At 39.1% G+C, this 24222-nt stretch overlaps 1 protein-coding gene across 2 annotated transcripts; it reads left to right on the forward strand.

The window, feature by feature from the left end:
* Position 1: 1 nt before the first annotated feature.
* On the forward strand, positions 2-24222 carry INTS7 (integrator complex subunit 7). Of its 2 annotated transcripts, XM_015622216.2 has the most exons (20): positions 2-104; positions 253-382; positions 1226-1372; positions 3896-4033; positions 4533-4579; positions 5087-5286; positions 6354-6476; positions 9019-9136; positions 10107-10241; positions 10798-10895; positions 11565-11804; positions 12488-12625; positions 13303-13509; positions 16969-17163; positions 17942-18045; positions 18431-18499; positions 19550-19682; positions 20910-21008; positions 21776-21961; positions 22850-24222. In XM_015622216.2, exons 1-20 carry the CDS (start codon positions 14-16, stop codon positions 23135-23137), a joined length of 2886 nt encoding a protein of 961 aa, XP_015477702.1. In that variant the 5' UTR covers positions 2-13; the 3' UTR covers positions 23138-24222. The 2 variants fall into 2 exon arrangements, 1 of the variants encoding a protein (XP_015477702.1); XR_001520523.1 differs by lacking the exon at positions 22850-24222 and having other exon boundaries at positions 19550-19660; positions 21776-21863.

Below are 24222 nucleotides of genomic sequence, written 5' to 3' on the forward strand. Positions count from 1 at the left end.
GTGAGCGGCAGCAATGGCGGCCAGCGCCAAGTCCTTCCTGGCCGACGCGGGCTATGGCGAGCAGGAGCTGGATGCCAACTCCGCCCTCATGGAGCTGGACAAAGGTGAGCCCGCGCGGGATCGGCGCTGTCGCCGGTCTGGACAGCGGGGTCGGGGTGGGGGCTTTGCTTGGCACGGCTTTGTCCACGGCGGGGGGCGGAGAGAGCACCCGGGGCTGGAGGTACCTGCGGTAATTCCTGCTGTCTCCTTTAGGCCTCAGGTCAGGCAAGCTCGGGGAGCAGTGCGAAGCCGTCGTTCGTTTTCCGAGGCTCTTCCAGAAATACCCGTTCCCCATTCTCATCAACTCGGCATTCCTAAAGCTCGCCGATGTTTTCCGAGTGGGGTGAGTACTGTCGGTCTGGCCCTAGCCATTCAAGCCTGATCCGTGAGAACGCACGGTGCCTCGGAGTGTCCCTGCGCTGGAGTCCGGCGTGTCGTGCCTGCCTGGCAGCACCGCTGTGCTACCCAGCCGGTCGCGGCTGTGCTTGACTGAAACCTCTTTTCCACTTCTTTAGTGGGCTTAAGTGGCTATGAGTGATAAGGACAGAGTTCCTTTTCATCTGTCCTGATTTGAGGATTCTCCCCCTGACTGGTTTAATTTCAGTGGTGTAAGTTTTGCTCCATAAGCACATCCAAATCGTAGCTCATAAATGGATGAATGATCACATGTGCAGATATAAAAGCTCAAAGTACAGCTTTTCCAAGTGCCTGCTGTCCAAGTGATGTATATAATGGAATCAAAGCTGCTTTGTAAAAGCTTACAAAAGTGTATGTTGATGTCATGGAATCTTCGCTCATGTCTTCAGAAAGGAATATAAATTTTCTCAGTACTTTAAAGTGGTAATTAGACTTCTCTGTCTTAGTCTTGGATGTGTTTTTCCAGCAGATTTGGATCCCTGTGTGTGCACAAAACAGGCATTTGCTTACACCCCTCCTCACTGGTGTCAACAGGTTCATTTCCTGGGAATTGGGCTTTAATTTGACACTAGCTGAATTTGAAAATAGAACAACAGTATATTAATAGCCTCTTTTCTACTGTATCAGTCTACTCAAATGTTTCTAAAGCATAGACATTTCCTTGTTTTAATTTGCTCCCTAAATTTGTAGTTAAATTACTTAGTATTTAAAGTGCTTGAATGTTTGTTACAAAATAGCTTGACAAAGAAATGTGTGTAATTTCCAACAGGAACAACTTCCTGAGGCTGTGTGTGCTGAAAGTTACTCAGCAGAGTGAGAAGCACTTAGAGAAGATCCTAAATGTGGATGAATTTGTCAAGAGAGTTTTCTCAGTAATCCATAGCAATGATCCTGTTGCTCGGGCTATTACACTTAGGTATGTATGGCATGAATGATTCTGATGGACTTCAAATCTGATGAATGACTGGGATTTACTTCAAATCTGTAGGTAACTATCAATGTACTTGTCTGGAATAGTAAGACCAAGTACAAGGTGTTGCATCTGGGCAACCCCTGGTATCAGTTCAGGCTGGGCAATGAACAGACCAGAGGAGCCCTGCCAAGGACTTGGGGGTGCTGGTGGATGAAAAGCTGGACATGACCCAGCAATGTGCACTGGCAGCTCAGAAAGCCAAATGTGTCCTGGGCTACATCAAAAGGGGCCTGGGCAGGAGGGCAAGGAAGGGGATTCTGCCTCTCTGCTCCCCACTGGTGAGACCCTTCCTGCAGTGCTGTCCAGCTCTGGGGTTCTCAGCACAGCAAGGACATGGACCTGTTGATGGAATCCAGAGGAGGCAACCAAGATGGTCAAAGGGATGGAGCACCTGTCCTGTGAGAAAATGCTGAGAGAATTGGGATTGTTCAGCCTGGAGAAGAGAAGGATAGGGGGTGACCTCAGTGTGGCCTTCCAGTACCTGAAGGGACCCTACAAGAACAATGGAGAGTGACTTTTTACAAGAGCTTATAGTGTCAGGATAAGGGGGAATGGCTTCAAACTGAAAGAGAGCAGGTTTAGATAAAATATTGGGAAAAAATTCTTTCCTATGAGTGTGGTGAAGCACTGGAACAGGTTGCCTAGAGAAGTTACGGATGCATCATCCATGAAAGTGTTCAAAACCAGGTTGGATGGGACTTTGAGCAACCGGGTCTAGTGGAAGGTGTCCCTGCCCATGGCAAGGGGGTTGGAACTGGATGGTCTTTAAGGTCCCTTCCAACACAGGCCATTCTGTGAGTGAAATAAAGGAGGCTTTTTATACATTGCTCATAAAGTTAAAAGCAAAGAATTCTGTCTTTAAAACGTGTGAATGATAAGGATTTGTAATACAAGAACTAGGTTATTAACCACTTATGATGGTGAGAATTTTGTGGATAAGAGCAAGGTTATTAACTACTTACAATGGTGAGAATTTTGTGGCTGGTCCCAGGCAAAGCAGAATTTGCAGTGTTGAAATTTTGTGTACACCAGAGAAGAAAACTGAATCTGTTGTAGGCATAAGCCAGACAGTAGCTATATGCAATATATCACATCTTGTCTAGGATACATTTAGACCAAGTGAAAGTGCTTCCTTTCCAAATAGTTTTTGTTAACTTGTAACAAAAACTTAAAGGAACTTTGTAATGTTTGCACCTATTTTTCATTCGGTCTTGTCCCAGCTAGAACTGCTAGTTGATCTCTGATCAGTAACTTCTAAGGAAATGCTGTTATATTACTTATTGCTTTTAACTTCTGGGAATCAAATGGGAAAACAAATAAAATTAATCTTTCATGTCACTCTCCTGTTGGTTTGGTGTCTGTGTCTCTAATGCTGTCCAACATGATCCTCTTAACTACAACTTCCAGCCCCTGTGCAGGTGAATTCAAATGTGAAGAGAGCATTTGTCTTTTTTTCTTTATATTATTTTTGTACCTTCATCTAGAACTGTTACTGATTTTGCTACTGGGAAATTGTAGGCATTAACAGGACTTTTGATCAGGTCCATTTCTTTTGTCTTTCAATACTTCATTTGAGATTTTGCTTTCATACCCTGGTGTCTCAGAAATCTGTAAATACAATGTGTCTGCATCATTTTTTGTAGTTCAGTATTCTAATCTAAGATTGCAGTTGTTGACTGGCATTGAAGGTTATCTTCACAGACTGCTACAAGTCCCAGGAATCCTCTCAGTTTGCAAAAAAACTTAAATTACTAATAAATTCACAAAATACATCAAATAAAATGTTAAAATAGCTTTAGGTTTAGAAGTTTCAGTTTAAAATCTCCTGTTGATTTTTTTTTTTTTTTGGTCCTCCTTGAATAGTGTCAGTAAGGAAGAACATGTTGAAAGAAAGAACTGCTTAAACAAAACTTTGTGGAATTTTATTGCTAGATAACTGTGTAAATATTTCCACAGAACTCTTGCTAAAATTACCATCAGTGTAAATCAATCCTACATTTATTCTTCTTTTAATTGGATTATGCTAAAAATGTCTGAACGGTATCTTTGAAATATTTTTGGCAAAGTATAGGTTGATTTGGTACCTTTTTAGCAATTACACAGAGTGTACTTTTTTCCCTCATAACCTTATCTTACATCAGTGAAAGATGTTGGAAATAAATCATGCTGTAGTGAACTCTTAATTTTGAAAGAGTTTTTAGTAAGTTTTCTCACTGTGCCAATTTCAAGCTAAAAGGTATCAAAATGTAATTAAATTTTTATCAACTGTTACATTGTTACACACTGACACAACCCACAGGTCAAAATCTGTTACATTTAGGTATGTGCTTTTAGCTTGTTTATTTCTGTAACAGTCATGAAAGAGCACATATTTATATAAGCATAGTCTTTTTATATTTTTATTTGGTTTCATCATTCCTTCATGATCATTGTTCTCCTTGATTTTGCTGTGGTTTATTTCTGTAGGATGTTGGGCAGCATGGCATCTATCATTCCAGAAAGGAAGAATGCACATCACAGTATTCGCCAGAGTTTGGATTCCCATGATAATGTGGAAGTTGAAGCTGCTATATTTGCTGCTGCCAACTTTTCTGCACAATCTAAGTAAGAACTGGTTTTTTTTCACTTTTTCATATTACAGAGAATGGAAACTCCATTAACACTGACATTCACAAACCTTACTATTTTCTGTTGTGCTGTCCTTTACAGCAAAGCAATTATGTGCAATAACAGTGTGAGGAAATCTGAATACAAGTTCAGCAGATTTTTTTTTTTTCCCCCTAAAATGGAAATATGAAATTTGAAAATCTCAGATATGAGCCTGAGATCTGGAATAGCAGCTTTAATCATGAATTATTTTACAGAAATTACATTACTAAAATGTAGTGCTGCTTGTCAGTTTTTGAAAGTCAGTGTTCATTTTCTCCTTTGGTCATGCCTGTGTGCAGGGGCTCTGAAAAGACTTAGGTTTTGGGAGGCACTCTTTTGTGTAACTTTGAATTGCTAAAACACGGTGTTTAGTAGTTCAGTCTATTTTTTTATTTAATTTTTAATTACTTATTTTTTTATTTTTATTTCACCTGGTACTTTCTTTTCTCCACAGGGATTTTGCTGTCGGAATTTGTAATAAAATCAGTGAGATGATTCAAGGTACGTTGATCATCATGTATGTTGAATGATAAGGAGGAAAAGCTTTAGGTTGTCTGAAAATTCTTTATTATTCATATTTACATATTAGCTATTAGAATGCTGTTGTCCTTAGATGATTCCAATTTTTTAATTATCTGATCAATAATCTGTCTGGTTATCTTAAATCCTCCTAAAATTTAAGTTTTCGAAGCACCTGCTTGGTAGAAATAAAAGCCTGTCTACAGTGTGGTGAATAAACTTGCATGGACTCTCATAGGTTGCTTCAGATGAGTTACTTTATGTGTTACCTGCAGTGGAACAAGGAGTAGCTTTCTCAAACAACCATGAAAGTGCTTGGTAGTGCTGTCATTTCACACCGAGCTAGAACATGAGTTATTTGAAGCCACTGCAGGTGTTCAGAAATCTCCTTTCAGCAGTGCTAGCAATCCTGACATACTCTGTGCCTCAGAACTACCAAAAAAGTCAGCCCAAGGACTAACTCTGGCTGTGTTTCTTTCCTTATTGCAGGTTTGGCCACACCTGTGGACTTGAAGCTGAAGTTGATCCCTATTCTGCAGCACATGCACCACGATGCCAGCTTGGCCTCCAGCTCCCGGCAGCTACTGCAGCAGCTGGTGACATCCTACCCCTCCACCAAGATGGTCATTGTCACCCTGCACACCTTTACTCTGCTTGCTGCTTCTTCTTTGGTTGACATTCCCAAGCAGGTAATTCTTCCTAAGGCATGCCTTCCTTGTGAAGTACAAAGTACATTTAAAAAACCCTCAGATTCTGCCTGCTGATCAAAATAAATGGTGGTGGCTGTGCTGGGTTGGTTGCTCCTGTATGCTGTTGAGGAAGAATACCCTGAAAATTGCTGCTGCTTTCATACTTCTTGCCTTTTCTGGTTCCATTTCCAGGTGACTCTATCAAACACACTATGCCTTTTTTACAGTTCATAACATGTCTTTTTCTAAATCAGGGATTCAAATCAACAATGGGATTCAAATCAACAAGGATAGATCAGCATGCAGGAAAATAAACACCCTGACTTTTTCTGAAAAATCTTCAACTTGCCTGTGGAAGCCAGGCTTCACTTTGCATTTCTGCATGTTGTCTTGGGTTGTGGGTGTGCCTTTTGGCCTTTCTTTCATGCAAGCACATGAAGCTTTCAATAGCATAGAATGCATTAAAATGCATTTCTTGGAGAACTTTGAGGAATTTCAGTCGGTTCCTTAAATTCAAGGACTGTAAACCAAGTAATGGGAAAGCAGTGATGGGAAACTACAATGCTTTTTGTGCTCTGATAATGAGCTTTATGGATGTGGTTTATAGAGCAGGTCTTGAGACTCATCCAGCAAATCCTTGTAAAGGAGTCAGGAAAATCTATTTGCTTTCTTTCAGCCCTGTACAGCCATGCAAGGCTGGTGTCTGTGACTGTTAGATAATAGCATTGATCTGTCTGAAACTCTGAAAGTGCTGTGGCTCACTTCTGTATTTCAGAGGATGGTTCTGATGGTACTGAATCTGAGTCTACTGAAACAACAGTAGAACACTTAATGTGCTGCTTTTATTTTTTTTAATGCAGTAAACATGGAGATTTGCAGCACAACAACTAATACTGCATAAAACTGATGTAGCCAGGGTGGGGATGATGACTAAAACCATGGCTGGCATGTTCATACTTTTTCAAGTTAGTTTTGTCTCAGTGTGCTCTACCTTTCTTCCTGAGTGTTTTTGAAAATACTTCCTCCAAGTAGCATCATTCTTAAACAATTAATTTATTTTCTTGCAGATTCAACTTTTGTTGCAGTACTTGAAAAGTGACCCCAGGAAGGCTGTGAAGAGGCTTGCAATCCAGGATTTGAAGCTGTTGGCCAACAAGACACCACATACATGGAGCAGAGAAAATATTCAGGTCTGTATGTTTTTCAAGCTAAAGTCTATTATGAAACTTCCCAAGGAGTTGTAGAATTCTTTCCAGAGGAACAATCTGGGAGGTAAAGAAAGGAGTAACATTCATCTCCATACCCTTAAGTTAGGTTACTCTGCCAAGCAGACTAGCCAAGTATTAATGAGCAGTTCATAGAACGTCTTCAGTTGGATAAGTTGACCCTCAGTGATTAAAGTTGGAGCACTATTACTGAGGGAAGGCACATGCCATGTAGGAGGCCTTTGTACAGTGAGGAAGTAGCTTTTCCACCTGACAAACCCATTTCAGGTAACAGACATGAGAGCTGAATGTTTACACTGATCTTACCACACACGGAGTACACACCAACGCTCTGGTGCACAACAGAGCCTCCGGGATTTGTCAGAACATGTTGTCCAGCAAGGTGGTTCTTGAAAGGACAAATGGAATTTTGATTTCATTTCCTAGAATTAATGGTTTGGTTTTTTTTTCAGTAGTAGTCTTGTGACTCCTGTTGTATTCATGAGAAGGTGTTTATAGTGCACCTGTGTTATTTGGGGAAACTAGTGTTCTACTGTAGATACTACTGCTGCCTTCTTTCAATCACAGTTGCATATGAATTTTGTCTCTTTTCCCTTTTTCTGGTAGAAATGACATCAGTTTAGATTAATGGGAAAGTAAATATTTCAAGAACTTAGTGGGACAGGGTTACAGCTTTACTTTTTCCTAGGCCATTTTTTCTTTGCTTTTGTTACTCTTGGAAGCTACTTTGGTTCTGTGCTGTGGGAGCAGAAGGCAGCTGGAAGGAAAATCTGTGCAGGTTTTTGTTAACAATTGTGGAGAAGTAAAGCATGTTCTGCTTTGTCCCCAGTTCTTGGGTTCTCAATGATGAGTTGGAGTGTGCAGAGCTTTTTGCTTTAGTGAACTTTAGTTTTATTCTGCATAATTGCTTAACTCCAGAAATTTATTTCCTTTCAGGAATTTTAAGGAATTATGGATTTACGGATTTTTTGTGGAGAAAATGCTACTCTATCCCATTATATTTCATTAGTAGTCATATCAGTTCAAGTGAGAGACATTGATAATATGGCTCTCATTGTCATGTAGTATTTTGAAGTGGGTGTCCTGATGGTTGAAATGCATAGGGAAGAAGTCCCACTGATGTCAGAGCTAAACCAGTGACTAGGTTAAAACAAAACTAATTGTCTGAAACTTGCTACTGCTTGCAGAATGGTATGCAGAAGTAATAAGAGTTTTTCTGACTTCTGAAATAAAAAGTTGACATATTGAGTTGGGAAGTTGTTCTCCACAGTTATTCATATTTATACAAGAGGGACTGGAACAGACCCTCCTTTTACCATGGCAGGGCTTGTCTCTTATGCCTTTCTACCAACAAACATTGTTTAGTTTCTTCAGCATTTTAAGTCTGTCCTGTGTAGGTCAGTTGGGAGATTTGGTCTTTGTACTGTGGAGGCTTCACTGATTTCTAGACATCAGCTTCAGAAGTTGTTGCTGCCTAGAGCAGTCCATCCTGCTAATTCTTCTCTGCTCCTGGCAGTCTTCACAGTTACTGCTTCAGATTTGCTCTGGGAGCTCATCTGATAGCACTGGAGTAAAACATTGGTGTCTTGGGACACATTGAGACTCATTTTCTAACCCAGTCATTAGATTTTCCTCTGTCTTTGGATGCCATTCTATTCAGTGGATTAGCAAAATACTAATTGATATAAATCACAGATATTAGAATTTAACCCTTACACAATACATATACCTGATACTGTGGGTTTTTTTTATGTTCTATGGAACTAATTGTGTTGTTTTCCTTTATCCATTACTGTCTCTCTGTCATTCAGTTTTGACACACTCTAAAGCAGAATATACTTATGTTTTCTATTTATGTCTCATATTACTGTCACTCCTGTTGACTAAAAAAGCATCCAAAATCAGTGAATGACTAAATTGTGTGCAGTGTTGGCATAAGAAATTGAAAACAATGTGCATTTTAAGAGTTATTAAAACCTAAATGTGGTAAGGCCTGTGATAAGATCTGGCAAAAGGCACAAAAGTAAGACAGGAGTTGGACAACAAATGAGTTAAAACATAAAATACACCTTAATTTATTTATCAAGACATTGGACACAAATACTGCAAAGGAAATGACACTTGAAACCTTGCTCTTCAGAGGTGTATATTTATATAAAACCTTGCAGATTTTTACAGTGCAGAATCATCAGGAGGCCTGAAACTGTCTTAAAATCTTTTATAGTCTTGGATCAGTGAGACCAGATAATATTTTTGTCAGTGATTTTTAATTAATGAATGACTTCTAATTGATGTTTCCTAGCATATAAGATCCACTTTCACTTTTCTGCAAGCCACATCCTCAGTCCTCTAAACCAGATGCTTGAGGACTTGATTTTTGATTTTAGTACAGTAATTTCTGTAGAAAATCTTGATTCTTAAAGCTTCCCAGAGAAGTGCAACTGAATTTTTCATACAAACAGCTCATGGGACTTTTTAACTCTGTATTTTTTCCTGCTGATTTTAGGCACTCTGTGAATCTGCTCTTAACACTCCTTATGACAGCTTGAAAATGGGCATGTTATCTGTTCTTTCCACGTTATCAGGGACCATTGCCATTAAACAGTACTTCAGCAGTGCTCCAGGTAAGAAAACTGGATTAGATCATTACCTTTGGCATTTTAGTAGCTTGGTTTTCTGCTGATGATCAGTTTCATCTAAACACTTTGTAGCATTTTCTAAAACTATTTTTTGAACTTCAGAACACTGAGAGTCGGACTGTGTTCATCATGTTTAGAACTTAAAATGGGACACTGTATAGTCATGAGTAATGATGGTTTGGTTTTGTTTTGTGAGTACTGTGGTATATGAAAAAGGGTTTTTTGCCTTTGGGTCTTCAAGTTTTCTTCATTTTGTGAAGAGATGTATTGCCTCTCAAATGGCTGACCTGCATTCTGCTTAAGGTGCTTTGAAACCATGGATTTGCATAATTCTCGAGTAGTAGGGAGGTTTCATGGTGTAAGAGTGGGCTGGCATGTTACTCTTCCACCCTTGTGGGCTTGACCTACAGCAGTACCAGGTGAACCTTTCTGCTCTGTGACAATATTCTGGAGAAACTGTTGAAAAAGAGTAGACATTTAAAAGTGATTAAAGGTATCTTGTTCTCAAAATTGTGATCGTGCTTCTTTTTTTTTTTTTCTTCTTGAAAGCCAGACTGTCTTAATGAGTGTTATGAGCTCAAATACATGGGCTGCAGAAATGGAAAAAAAATAAATAGTACATCCTCTTCAATCATTCTAGCATGGCTTAATAATTAATAGACTCACCAGCTTTTTTTAATCAGACATAATATTTCTTAAGGCAATATTTCTCCGAGTCCTGAAACATCAACCATTAGGTCCAAATGTTCTTTCTCATGTGTCTAACTTGTGTAGTGTTCAAGAATGAGAGAGTCTCTGGTTTTATCTGAAGAGAGAAAAATATTTCTATCCTATTGTTTAAACATAAGAAGAAACCCTAAACGAATATCATTGTTTTGCAGAAATGTACTTAAACATCTGTGGTATATTTATGGACTGTGCAGTTTTATGTTTCATTTGCCTTGCTTTTATTTAGGAACAACAGCTACAACTGCAAGGTCATTTGATTTGGTAAAACTAGCACAGGAGTGCTGTTATCATAACAACCGTGGCATTGCAGCTCATGGAGTGAGAATTCTGACCAATATATCAGCCTCTTGCCAGGAAAAAGGTAAGGGAAGGCAAGGGCAGTGAAGTGGCTCTGTTTACAGTCAGGCTTATGCACTTAACATGTATTAACTTGTCCTGTCTGTGAACTTGCCTGTAAATCTGTCTGATCCCTCATGCTGGTTAGGGAAAATGGGGACTATAATCTAGCAGGGAATATTCTGTATGGTTTTATGAATGGTTGGGAAGGTTCCATCTTTGTCTCATTTAGAGAAAATTACTGTGCACAGTAGAACTCGTGCTAAATGAATGCTTGCTTTACCTTTGCTGTAAGGCTAGTAAATTGCTTGTCAACTTTTGAAAGCCCTTGGCACAAAGTGTCTTGCAAAATAATAATAGGGTGTTTAGAAGTCTTGGTCCCAAGATTTATGCATGCTTTGTAAGTGTCAGTGTGGCTGCTGAATAGTTACCCAAGACATAGAATGGCAGATTTGTTTCTCATCAAAGTAAGGCAAAGCAGAAGAGTTAGGAAGATTCTTAATTGTCATGAGTGCAACAGCAGTGCGAGCATTACACCAACTATAGTCAGAGAACAAACTCACTCTTTTTCTTTTTTGTAGATCTTCTGCCTTTGGAGCAAGATGCAGTTTTTGGCTTAGAAGCTCTTCTTGTTCTCTGTAGCCAAGATGACAGCCCAGGAGCTCAGGCAACCTTAAAGGTGACATTGCTGTTGTATTACCCTTCACAGCTGTAAGTTATAATAACAGCTTGTATAACAGAGAGGCTGGTGTGCACCAGATCCTTTCTGGTGGAAGCATAACAGACTGGAGGGAAAAGATTTTTCTGGTTTGCCCATAATCAGAGTTCAGAGCAGCTGAGAAACTGAGCATAGCTACAGTAGAACTCCCTTCAGCTCTAGGATAAGAGGATTGTTACAGGTGGCAGGGAGCATTCCTCTCAGAGGACCTGTACTAAAACATGAACATTGGATGGCGGTGTCTCTGGAGGGCAAAGAGAATCTTGGAGAGAACTTGCTTTTTGGAGATGCAATGTACATTATCACAACATTTTTGTAAACGATTATTCTTATTTTCCCACTTTAGCAACCATCAGTAATTTTTCTAGTTATTTACCTGGCTGGTAAGTTATAAGGCTGATGGTGTGAGACACTACTAATGTTTCTTGAATTTGTGACATGTTTTTGTGCTGGTAGCTTGGGGACAAAGGCTTGGGCTCTTAGAAAAGTCTCATCTTTTGTAGAGTACATAGTTCTGAAATTACCAGATCTGTATTTCTGCAGCCCTGCTTGCAGCTAAGTAAGTGTGCTTGGACTTTCTGGTTTTGAAGACATTGTGTTGATTGTACCTGTGGATTGTGTGAGCTGCAGATGACGCTAACTTGCATGGTGGAGCTGGTGAAGTGCCGCCCTCACCTGAGCCAGTCCGTGGTGGAATCCCTGCTGACACAGCTACACAGTGCCCAGGACAATGCCAGGATCCTCATGTGCCACTGCCTAGCAGCCATTGCCATGCAGCTGCCTGTCTTGGCAGATGGGATGCTGGGAGACCTAATGGACCTCTATAAATTAATTGGACAATCTGCCACAGATAAAAAGCAGGAACTCTTGGTAAGACCTCCATTGATGGATAAAGTCTGTGTAAACAGTTGTGAATGGACTGTATTTTAAAAGGCAGCTAAGACATTTGTTATGTGTCCAGGTTGATGTGCCGGTCTGTAGCCATTATTTTCAATTTTGTTTTAACTTCTGACTCCATGTGTCAGTGCTTAGTGTAGAAAAACCTCCAAGATAGAGCTGTACTGCGCAGTGTATTCATTAAATTTTCCAGCAGATGGCACTGCTTAGGCAAACCTGGCTTTTGAAATTATTGGGGTATCTCTAAAGTAGTGGTTAAAGGCCAAATGGCAGCTAGCTCCATTTATATAGGGTGCTCTGAGGCAAATGACTTAATATACTGTAAGAGAGAAAAATGCTTTCATCACATCTACTTGGAAAATAATTTGAATTTTAAAAAAAGAAATTACAAGCTTTCTGTTAATTTATTTGGAGCATTTGAAATATTTCAGCTACAAGGCAGAGTAGAGATTCTTTAAATGAAAGTTACTTTTATCTACAAGATATAGTTGGATTGCTTAACTATTTAAAACATATGACTGAGAAGTTTTGCAGTTAAAATATATATGTGTAATCTTCTATGTAGTTTTCAGCCCAAATTAAAACAGAAGTGGCTTTTTTAATTTCTTTTGTTACTGAAATATAACTTTCTTTCTCACTCCTCCACTCTCTACTAGGTTTCTCTTGCCACAGTGATATTTGTTTCCAGTCAGAAAGCTTTGTCCACAGAAATCAAAACTGTTATCAAACAGCAGCTTGAGAATGCCTCTAATGGATGGACAGCCTACAGGATAGCCAGGCAGGCTTCCAGGATGGTAAGTGAAAATACCTGGAGAAAAATGCTTTGCTGTGATTGAAGGAATGCCAGGGATTTCTTTGAATTGGATAAGGAATGGAGGAAAAAAGAATAAAAATCACTTTCCCTCCTAATTCCCTGGAATGCAGGTTCAGATAGATATAATTTGGGACACTTATCCCATCAAAATGTTTTTTTCACTTGTCCTTTTGAAGTATTTGAGAAGGAAGTAAGTGATGTCCTGGCATTTTCTTGAGGACATACCTAATCTGTATTGTCTGACTGCTCTTCAGAATGTGATGTATGGTTCTCTTTCTCCAATGTAAAGAACGGAAGAAAAATATACTGTTCCCCTTTTCCCTTCAGTAAATTCACAGTTGGGGTTAGAATACACAGAAATCCTAGTATGAGATGATGAGGTAAATTTCCATGATTTTTTTTTTCTCATCATATTGAATTATCTTGTGTAAATAAATATATACTTTTTTACAGGCTGATATTTCTATAAAGTAAGCCCTTGTGCTTTTCTATATTATTAGGATTGCCACAATCAAATAATTGGAAAAAGTTTCACTATTTCTGTTTATAAGCTGGGAATAGTTCTGGAGATGTTCCTGTTTTCTTATTTGTGTAAGTTTTGTAGAAATCCTCAGCCTTCTTTCACGTTCCCTTTCAGAAACATTCTTCTCATTACAGGGCAACCACGACATGGCCAGAGAACTGTACCAAAGCCTGCTGACTCAAGTGGCTTCAGAGCACTTCTACTTCTGGCTGAACAGCCTGAAGGAGTTCTCCCATGCAGAGCAATGCCTGACAGGCCTGCAGGAGGACAACTACAGCTCCGCGCTCTCCTGCATTGCCGAAGCCTTAAAATCCTACCACAAAGGAATAGCCTCACTGACGGTCAGCACACATCTCTAGTAGTGGTGATATTTCTGGGTGCTGCAGTATGGCTCTTTGGGGTCTGTTCTTAACTCCCTGAAAAGTTCTTAAATATGTCTGGCATCTGCCAGACTCTGCTGGGTTCTCCTCTGCAGGCATCTCAGTTGTAACACACTGCATCTTGAGAGAAAAGATCCTCTAACTCAGCCAAGTGTCATTAGCTAGATTTCTCTTTGCTTTTTCTTCTCCCTCCATCCCTCATTTCCTCCCTTGATCAGATCATATGAAATGTGAAAGATCTTGTTTAATTAAAGTTGCAATACTTATAATTTTCCACTCCTTGCTTTGGGTGAACAAAAGTTATTGTAATAGTCAAGCCTGGGAATTGGCCTAAATTGGCTGCTGTCTTCTTGAAATACAGAGAAGGATTCAGTTGTCTTTCTCCCTCCTGCTGAGTTCATGTTGCCTTCTATTTGACAATGTGATCTCATGGAATCCTAACAGCAAGTTAGTAAGAAGAGGGAAGACAATTCAGTTTCTTCAAATCCAACTGGTACCTGCATTTATGCAAATATTTCTGCTTCTCTGAAGTGGTAAAAATACCAAGAAGCTATGTGATGTCTTTAGACCAAAAAAAGCATTAATGATTAGGGACCTTTAGTTCCTACTGTAAAGTTGCTTCTTAAGCAAAGATGATCCAGCTTCACACAATACTTTCTTTCATATTTTAGTTTCCATGAGGAAATCTTTACATGCAGTTTTCTGTGTGCCTTTTCAGTGAAGCTGCTTTGTTGTTTCAGTTACCAGACAGTTAGGGTCATGGAAATTTAGACATTAGTGTTTAATAAAGTCCAGATATTACTATTTATTAATTAAATGTCCCTGAATAAGCTGAAATGACATAAACTTCTATTTTTGTCCTCTGAAAGACCCATCATTCCTGAAGTGTTTTTCTTCAACTGTTGGCTGATTGAATAAGGCTTTTAATTCAGCATTTCAAGATTTCTCTAACATCGAGAAGACATTGAGAGGAGGACCTCATCTAATTAGATGTTAATATTTAATAGAGGCAGGAAAAAAACTTGCTTTAACAGGTCATACTGTGATCCAGTAATTTAATTACCAATTCTGTGGAGTTTGGGTCTTTTTTTCTGTTGAAGGATTCCTGTCTTCATGTCTTCTGCTGACTTCAGTTCCTGTTGCACGTAGTGCTTTTCTGGGCGCAGTGCCCTCCTTATGGATGGCTGTGGTCTGGGGGACTAAGTACACGTTCTGTAGGTTAGAGGGGAGGAAGTTGGGTTTTACTGCTGGTTGTTACTGACTTGTTGCATCACTCTGGAGAACTTCCCAGCCATGCTTGAGTGTATCAGCTGTAAAAGGAGCCACTCACTGCTTGTCTGTAGAACTCAGCCTCTCCAAAGGGAGCAAAGTGCCACAAAATGCATGTGACAGCCTTGCTGCTGGAGGCTTTTGCTCTCTTCCCTGTGACTTGAGCTTTCCTGTTGCTGCTGTTTCAGTGCAGGGCATGACTCAGCACTGCTGGTACCACAGACCAGTGGTGCATGTGATGAACCTTGTGTAGCTCCTCCACTTTGTAGCTGGAAAACAGTGTCAGTAAATCTCTTGCAGATGTTCAGCCAGCCCAGTTTAGCAACGATGAAATACTCAGACAGCGCCTTGTCGGAAAATTTCTCAATTCCTCCTTGATGCACATAAAACTCTGTCTTGCACTGCAGAATGTTCTTTCATGGGAGTTAGTACACTTGAGGAAGTCCCTCTGCTTTATGGGTAAGAGGTTCTCCCTGTGGGAGAACAGGGACTTGTCAGGGAGCATCATGACCACATCTGCCTTGCTGTGTGCTTGGTCGTAAAGTTAGCAAAGTTTTTGAATGGGTCCTGCTCTTTCTGGCACAGATCATGTATCTCACTGGAAGCATTGGGTTAATTTTTCACTGCTGGTAATCTAAAGGAGATACAAAACTTGAACAAAGCACTTATACAGCTATTGGTTAAGTAGCACCAATTCCAAATATGTCGATAGAAGTGGTAGTGTTTGAAGAACTTGGCTGAGCCACAAAAATATTTCTGTCACTTTCAAAAAGAATTGTTACTCATTTATTGCCCATAGCAGATAAGGTAAATTGCAGTATTAATGAGACAAGCTTGTATTTCCATTTACAAGACTCAAGTCCAATTTGTGCTACTAAAAATGTCTGGATTTTCTGATATGAGTACTTTACTCTTTAAAAGCATGTAGTCTCTGTAGAGCAATTACAGTGCAGTGTAGCCCTCTTCCACAGAGGGTTTGCTGAAACCATCCTTGCAAAATAAACGGAACAATTCCAGTTCAAAAGGGATTTTTTTTGTGTGCCCTTGGAGAAGGAAAAGCAAAGTGCTGGATAAGAGAGGCTTAATGGTTTAATATGAAATAGTCTTATTTTTTCAGTTGAAATTTAGTTCAGTAGTTTAAACTGGATGCAGTGGGCTGATATTTCCTCACTTTTGGCAATAGTGGGCCAGTTATCAGATGATGTGATGCTTCGTGAGGAATCAGTTAGCTGGTTTTCTGCCAGCAGAGAAATGATTTTTAGTAAGGTTTTGGTGTAGATTATAACTTCTTGCTTTGAGAAGTGACCTGGTGAGGAACAAGAAGCACTGGGGAAATAAGTCTTAAGAGGAAGTCTCAGTGCTTTGTTTTTGGAGAGGGCTCATTCTTTAAAAAATCCAACAGTGTAAGAAAAATAAGTAGAGGATTTTTGGCTTACTAATATCAAGCATTGAGTACTGCAGTTTACCCCCTCCTGGGTGTCCTAAGTTGTCACAGATGTTTCTCCAAGTCAGATAAGCTCTTAGGGAGCAAAGCTTCATAGAACTGTTCTTTTCTAAACAATAGCAGCTTGTCTATCTTCCTGGAATTCTGTTATTTACTGTTCTTAGTTACCACTAGACTGTGTCTCTTGCCTTGATCAAATGCAAGGTTCAGTGCCTTCATAGTGTTCTCATCCATTTCACAGTTCCAAAAAATCACCCCTTCATCTTGCTGTGGGTTACTTCAGCCAATTCTTTCTTTTCTGGCTGATGCAGAGAATCACTTTTTCAGTCCTTGCATTTCTTGTTTACCATCCAATTCAGTGTATTTTTTCTTATGGTAAAGACTATCTGGCCTAATGTCATTTGAAGCCTAATGGTTTGGCCTTGGAAAAAGAGGAAATAGGTGCCCTAACAGTGTTTTGACAGCTTAAGTCACATTGGTTACAAGGGTGAAGTGCTTGGAATATGACTTAGTAATTATGTAATTTCTATGTCATTTATATTTAGTATGATTGAAATTGAGCAAACCTGTTAAATGCAGTTTTAAAAAAAGAGCCTTTAGAAATGAACTTAAGGATTCAGTTTTCTAATGTTCAGTGGCACTGCAGTGTCATTTTATCATTTTTGCTTTTGACCTAGTTTGCCAACATTCCTATTACTGTGTTTCAGGCTGCTAGCACGCCACTTAATCCTCTGAGCTTTCAGTGTGGTTTTGTGAAACTCAGGATTGACCTTCTGCAAGCTTTTTCTCAACTTATTTGTACCTGCAACAGCCTAAAAACAAGTCCCCCCCCAGCTATTGCCACGACAATTGCTATGACATCCGGAAATGATCTCCAGAGGTGTGGACGCATCTCCAACCAGGTATATGTGGTCCTATTTTGCTCTTGTGCAGTTCTGTTTGTGACTCTGGTATGAAATTTGCTTCTCAGCAAGCATATTTGACAAAATAAATGAAAAGTAGTTGTGAAGTGTGTTTTTTTGAATTGTGGACTTCGGTTTTCAGCTGTAGCTCTGGAAATGCCTGCCTATAGCAGGCCGTGTTTTGAAGCTGAGCGTGAACATGTGTTTTCTCCTCCAGTCATGCACACAGCTTCCAAGGTTATGCATGTAACAAGTCACTTGGTACACTCAAACTTGTGGCAAGGCTTTTCACACCTTGATTTGAAACACCTCAGACACTCTTGAGTACACTAAGGAAGAACATATATACCTAAGGATGATTCTGCAACTCCTTTTGCTGAGAGCTGGCAGCTGCCTTGGTACTGTACGTAACACCAAGGAGGTTTGCTTCCAAATCCATGCAGGAAGGAACCAGTAGGTGGTCATTGAAAGAGCAGTTTGATTTACCAGTAGGGGATGGAGGAGGTTGTTGGTGGGTTTTTTTTTTTCCTTTTGCTTTGTTTTTAACCCAAGGAGATTTTGTTGGTGCAGGAAAAATACTTGTTTAATGTGTAGATAACAGTCTGTCACTTTGGTAATCTTTATCTGAGTGAAGAAGCAAGAACTTAATAAATTTTTCTCTAATAAGCCACCTATTCCTTCAGTGTTGTATGTTAGAGTGCAGTGGTTTTCTGGATGTGTGGGGTTTTGTTTGTTTTGTTTTGCTTTGTGTTTTTGCCTAGTAACATTGTCTCTCCAGATGAAGCACTCAATGGAGGAATTCCGAAACTTGGCTACACGGTACGGAGATCTGTATCAGTCATCATTTGATGCGGACTCAGCAACTCTAAGGAATGTAGAACTGTATCCTTTAAAAATCCGAGAGTTTGTCCACTTCCATTCTAATGTGGACAGCATGAAGTCTAAGAATCCTCTTTTCTATGAAGACTGCCATGAAGTAATTTTGGAAGTTGCTAACATAAAAATTAGCAGTCAATTGCTTAAAACCTATTTGAAAATAAACATTACCATATTATTGTTTGGAATTACTTGATAAACAAGCTATGAGACAAAAATTGGAGCAGCATATAACTTGGTATTTTCACAGTTCTTGCTCTTTGGTCACTAATTGAGTAATGACTGTAGGATTACTTCTCCAGAAGCAAGGAAAAGTGCCACTAAACACACTGCATTTCTTGCTTTAGGTGCCAACTTTGAAAGTCTTTTAACTCCTTAGCATTAATATCAGACAACAGCAGAGCTGTCTGTTGATTTCACATGCAATAGAAGCTCTGATTTTGGATCCAGAATCTGCAAGGTAGGTTTGATAGTTAACTACATACTCTTTTTCTGCTTATTAATAAATCCTGGGAGCTTTAAAACTAGGAATTCAAGGAATGTTCAGAAAGTTTCTCAGTAGACCTTTATAATTATATTCTGGGCAGGCTTGAGGATCTGTTGCTACTGTGCCATACCTGGCAAATTGGGAACTCTCTTGGGTTCTGCATTTCATACTGATTTTGCTCTTGAGAATACTGGACTTACCTTAAATGCAGACTTGAACTTTAAATCTCTCCTTTAGCTGCTTACTTTAATTTGTGTTGTGTGTTAGATCCCATACCTGTTGCTTGCACTTGTAAGTGCACCTTAGCTTCCTTCAAAGTTGTGAGAATACATGCACTAAATTAGTTCAAATTTTTAATGTAAAGCCATCACCTCTGGCTCTTTTTCTAACAGTGAGCTTAAGTCCGCTAGAAAATAACACTGAAGTCCTGCTGAATTGAATCACTGCTTAAAACTCCCAGGCTGAGATTAAATGGAAAATACTGTGGATAAAAGCTCTCAGTGATTTTATAGCTGGTAATAAAAGTGAACATCCTAAGTTACTGTAATACTCATTATGAATTAAGCATTGCTTAGAAGGTGTATTAGTCAAATTTGTAGGAAGCTGGGTGTGTACGAGGTGGAATTCTATTCAGAGAAGGAGATTATAAACTTCAAGATTTAGTTTTAATTCTGACTGGCATTCTTGCTTTGTGCTGTGAGATTTTCTTGACTGTTACACACACTGCAGGGTTAAATAAAATCCATGGGAAGTATGTATGCTGAGTCTGTTAGACCTGTCACTGCCTCAACTGAGAGGGTGGGGACAAGAAGTGGTGAATAAGTGGTAGTTAAGAAAGATTTAAACCCAAAGGGCAAGTGTTATATAATTTAAAAAACAGAATATACAGTTTGAAAGACATTTCTTAATGGATTTCATGTTGTAATCCCTTGTTATATCTCTTTGGCAGTATGTCTTCCAGGTTATGATGAGGAAGATAGGTTAGACATAATGAAAAGTTTCTTCTGTTTTTTTTTTTTTTAGTTTCCAGGAATATAGCTCAAATGGAACAGCTCATGTTGAAAGTGAATATGAAAGAAGAATGATGTCTGTATTTAATCGTGTACTAGAGGAAGTGGAATCTCTCAACAGGAAGTATGCTCCTGTGTCTTACTTGGCAAGTAACAGTTTTAAATGTATATTGTGTAGAGAAAGGGGCCAAAGCCCCAGAACTCCATATATCTGTGGTTGGCAAGAAACTGGGAAGCATTCTCAGTTACTTGACATTATTGACACAAATGGTCTCTACATTTGTTTAAAAATACTTCAAGAACCATTTTGCTAAAACATCTGTAGCCTCACTGGTTTTATTTATTTTATTTATATTTTATTAATATTAATATAATTTATAATTATAATATTAATATAATTTATATTATTTATTTAAAAAATAATCTTTTTTAAATTCCCATCCTAAGAGCACAGCAGATGCTGATAAGGTAACTAAAAGCACTGTCAGACCCCTCACCACATTCACATTCAAACACTGGAGCACATTCTCTTCATTCATGTTCTTGCTGCAGAGAAATTCTCTGGTGGTGGTGAGCACTGTGCTGTGTGAGTGTAGCATTTCTCTTATCAGTGCAGGTCATCAGAGAGCATGGTGTGGAGTGTGCTGGGTGCAAACACTGAGCTGATAACGCTCTCCTTTACAGGGCTGGTGGGTTTGTCTCTTACTGCTCATGAACATCATAAAGCTGAAGTGCATGTTAATGGGAACAAGGTAGTTTGTTTGTCATGGCTGCCATCTGTTTGCCTGGTTTCTTAATCAAACAGTCCTTACCAATTCCAAATAGAATAGAAGAGTAATCATGTAAACCACAGCAAAGGTAAACCCTGTAAACGTAGTTGTGGCTGGCTCCACACCAAGGCAGCTTGGTGGTTTCAGTGGCACTGCTTGTGTTCGTGTGAGCCCGAGGCATGGTGCAGCAGGGAAAGAAAGAGTAGACAAGAGGCTTAAAACTTAATTACTGCATTAAGTTGTGATAGATGCCAGCCTTTTTGCTTGGAGGGGAGTTGTTTTTTGAGAGTTTTTCTGGATGAGTGTTTCAAGCAGAAAATGCTCTGCTGACTGTAACACTAGGACTGGAGAGTTTGTATTTTTCTTTTGCTTGGCCTCCTTATTTTTTCCAGAGCAGAATACCTCCTTCAATAAGGGGCAGAACATAAACAGAGCAGCTGAATGTAGTCACTGTCATCTTAGTGGCTTTAATTCTGTGACTGTATTAATATATTTTTGGACTTAAAATGGAAATTCCTGCTGTTTCAATACCTTAAGTACATGGTTTTTGCTGTGTCATGCATGATATTTTTCCTCAATTGTTCTGACTCTTGTTTCTTGCAGCATACAGCTTGTCTGTGCAATGCTGTCATTGCATTGTTGAAGGTGCCCCTTTCATTTCAAAGGTATTTTTTCCAAAAGCTCCAGTCTACAAGTATTAAGGTATGTACTGCTCAAATAGGACCTCAAATTTCTCTTTACAGAGCCTTTCATCAAAAAAAGCTTCAGCATCTTTAGTGAATATACATAACTCAAATAGCATTTAGGTTAATCTGTTAGGAATAACTTGAATAACATGTATGTATGGTTGTTCAGAACGACTATACTGTCACTTAGGCAAGTGGGATTCAGTTTTTTGATTGCAAAGCCTTAAAGATAAAATGTACCTGGAATTTTTGTTGATTCTGAGTCTGCAAAGCTAATTAATTCTGGTCCTGGGAGGACAGCTTTTATAGATTTGTATTAGTTTTTTTCCCTTTTTCTTTAAACAGTGTTCACTATCTTGGAAGAAAATTGTCATATATATCAGCTCACTGACTAAGAGTGAGTGTATATGGCTATGGTGGTGCTTTTTTTGTTTTACTCAAATGCTTCTTTTTTCTGGGAAAAGTGAAAGCCTTAAGTTTTTTTAATATTACTCATTGCATTTTGCTTCTTTGTTCAGCTTCATATTTCTTCCACATCTTCCACAAGTAATGAAACAAGTAAATGAAACTGATACAAAGATAATATCTGGTATTGCTGATGATGTTTATTAGTTAATATAGTAATGAATACTCTGATAATGTCTGTGTTTCCATTTGCTGATTTCCCTACCCAACCTCTCCTCGGAAATTTTTCTGTAAGAAGGTGTCCTGTTTCATCCTTGAATTCTGTTTGCTTTTCTGAAGGCTCATAATTACATTTTGATCTGTTTACTTGTGTTCCAGCTTGCTCTATCCCCGTCTCCAAGGAACCCAGCAGAGCCTATAGCAGTACAGAACAACCAGCAATTGGCCCTCAAGGTGGAAGGAGTGGTTCAGCATGGATCTAAACCAGGCCTTTTCCGTAAAATCCAGTCCGTCTGTCTGAATGTCTCTTCAGTGCTGCAGAGCAAATCTGGACAAGACTATAAGGTGTGGATAGAGTAGAGTCAGGACGAGTCTTAAGCTTTTTTGCTGTGTTTTGCTGTTCTTTTGTTTGACTCTGGGTAGCAGAATTTCCAGGGTGAAATGAATGGGTGGTTCTGTAATCCTTTCACTCCTGCCAGTTGACATTCAAGCACTGCCAGGGCCAAGCATAACGTGTGGAGGGGATCTGGGATTTTTAAGTCTGCAATATGTCAGTACCTTTTTGTAACAGCTCTTCTTCCAAACAAAGAGGCTTTGTGATGTTCAGAACAAGTCATTAGGAACCTGCCTGAGATGAGGAGAACTCAGCCCAGTTATACATCATACAAAACTCCACAGGGAAAAAAAACCAAACCAGGAATAGATTATTCTTTACCACATAATCTCTAGAATTTCTTTATAGTCATTTTAAGGTTCTTTTCTTTTGTTTGTGGAAATTTTGAGGACACACTGTCCAAATCAAATAGCATCTGCAGAGACACATATTAAATTTAAGTAAACAGTTTCATCAAAGATTGCATGCCTGAGATTTAGGTTCAACTAATATGTGATAGTGCAAGGCCTGGTTTTGGTGTGTTTTGGGGTAAGGTTTTTGTTTGTTTTGTTGTTTGGGGTGTTTTGAGGGCAAATAGGAGAAAGTCAATGGCTTGTAAAATAACAGGACTAGGAAGTGTGTGATGTTTGACTCACATTAATTTGTGGAAAAGTAGAACCTTAGGTAGAAGGTAACTTGTTATCTTGTCAAGCTGTCTCGAGCATGCACATGTGTTTATGTTTAGGAGAATTGAGGACAGCTTTTTCCTTTTTTTTCCTCTCCTTCAAATGGAGAGTTGAAAACTTATTTTTGGCAGGTTTATGTAAAATGGTGTTTTAACTTTCCATCTGTGTTCTCAGATTCCTATTGACAACATGACCAATGAAATGGAGCAGAAGGTGGAACCGCACAACGACTATTTCAGCACTCAGTTCCTGTTAAACTTTGTCATCCTTGGCACCCACAACATCACAGTGGAGTCCTCTGTGATAGACTCAAATGGTATTGTCTGGAAAACTGGGCCTAAAACAACTATTTTTGTTAAGTCTCTTGAGGATCCATACTCTCAGCAGGTTCGTCTCCAGCAGCAGCAAGGCCAGCCTCCATCCCAGCAGCAGCAGCAGAGAACCGCGTACTCACGCTTTTGATTCCCAGAGGTCACTCGGTGCTGCTCAACTGGTATTGCAGTTTTTCTTGGACACTTATTTTTTTTTATTGTTTTTTGAAGACTTCTTATCATCATAACCTTCTCCCAGAAAGTCTCAGATGCCAATTTGTTGCTTTTTAAATTATCTGGGGTAAATCTGAACTTGATTCAGCAGAGGCAACTGTTCAAATTTGGAGTTGTGCTCTTGCTATAAGAACTTCTACCTGATCTCTAACTTCTGTTTACAAACCTATTCCAGCAGGCTCCATAAACTACAGTAGCAGGGGACACTAAGAACTTGTTGACTGGTACTTTCCATTTTTTTTGAGGCACACATAGGTTCTAATGTCAGGTTTACAGGACATTGGGAAACACTTCACTTTGGCTGGTTATATAGAAATGAGTGTAATATCAAGTGTGTATCTTTCAACATGAAGAAATTGTCAGGAATATCCAGAGATTCCTTTTCTGACATTTTAATAGCAAGTTCCAGTATTTGGCTGATGTATGTATGTTGTTGCAACTCATCAGCATTACTTAATGCACACAGCTGAGAGAAAAAACATTGCAGTTCACTTCTGATAACCTGTCACTGCAGAGGGAGGAGACTGGTTGAGGGGCTGATGTTGGGGGAGTCCTGAAAGAGGCAGAGTTTTATAGGTGGGAATAATCACTGTCTCTGAGATGACAGGAAGAATATTAATGTGCTGTTTTTAAATTTTTATGCATCTGTGTTACTGAAACCTGTCATTTTGTTGTTTTTTTTTTACTTGCTCTTTTAAGGAGGAAGTTAAAATTAATGACAACTTGCAAGTTAACAGCTTTGTTTTTTAAAAGGAGTCCTTTGTACCAAGAATTTGTAATCTTATGTATTCTTTGACCAACTTGCTAAGCTTAAATGTTAATTTTACAAGACAACTTGAAATAGAATTTTGCCAATTCTAGAAATAGATCCAGAATAATTCTGGAAATATGCTGCTTCATACATAATTTTCACACCTCCTTTGTGATATAAAAGGCTGAACTGTATCCAGACTCACGGGCAGTAGATCACATAACATGACCTTCATCTGATCTTCATAAATA

This window comes from Parus major, chromosome 3, assembly GCF_001522545.3.
Source record: "Parus major isolate Abel chromosome 3, Parus_major1.1, whole genome shotgun sequence".
NCBI classification, from domain to species: Eukaryota; Metazoa; Chordata; class Aves; order Passeriformes; family Paridae; genus Parus; species Parus major.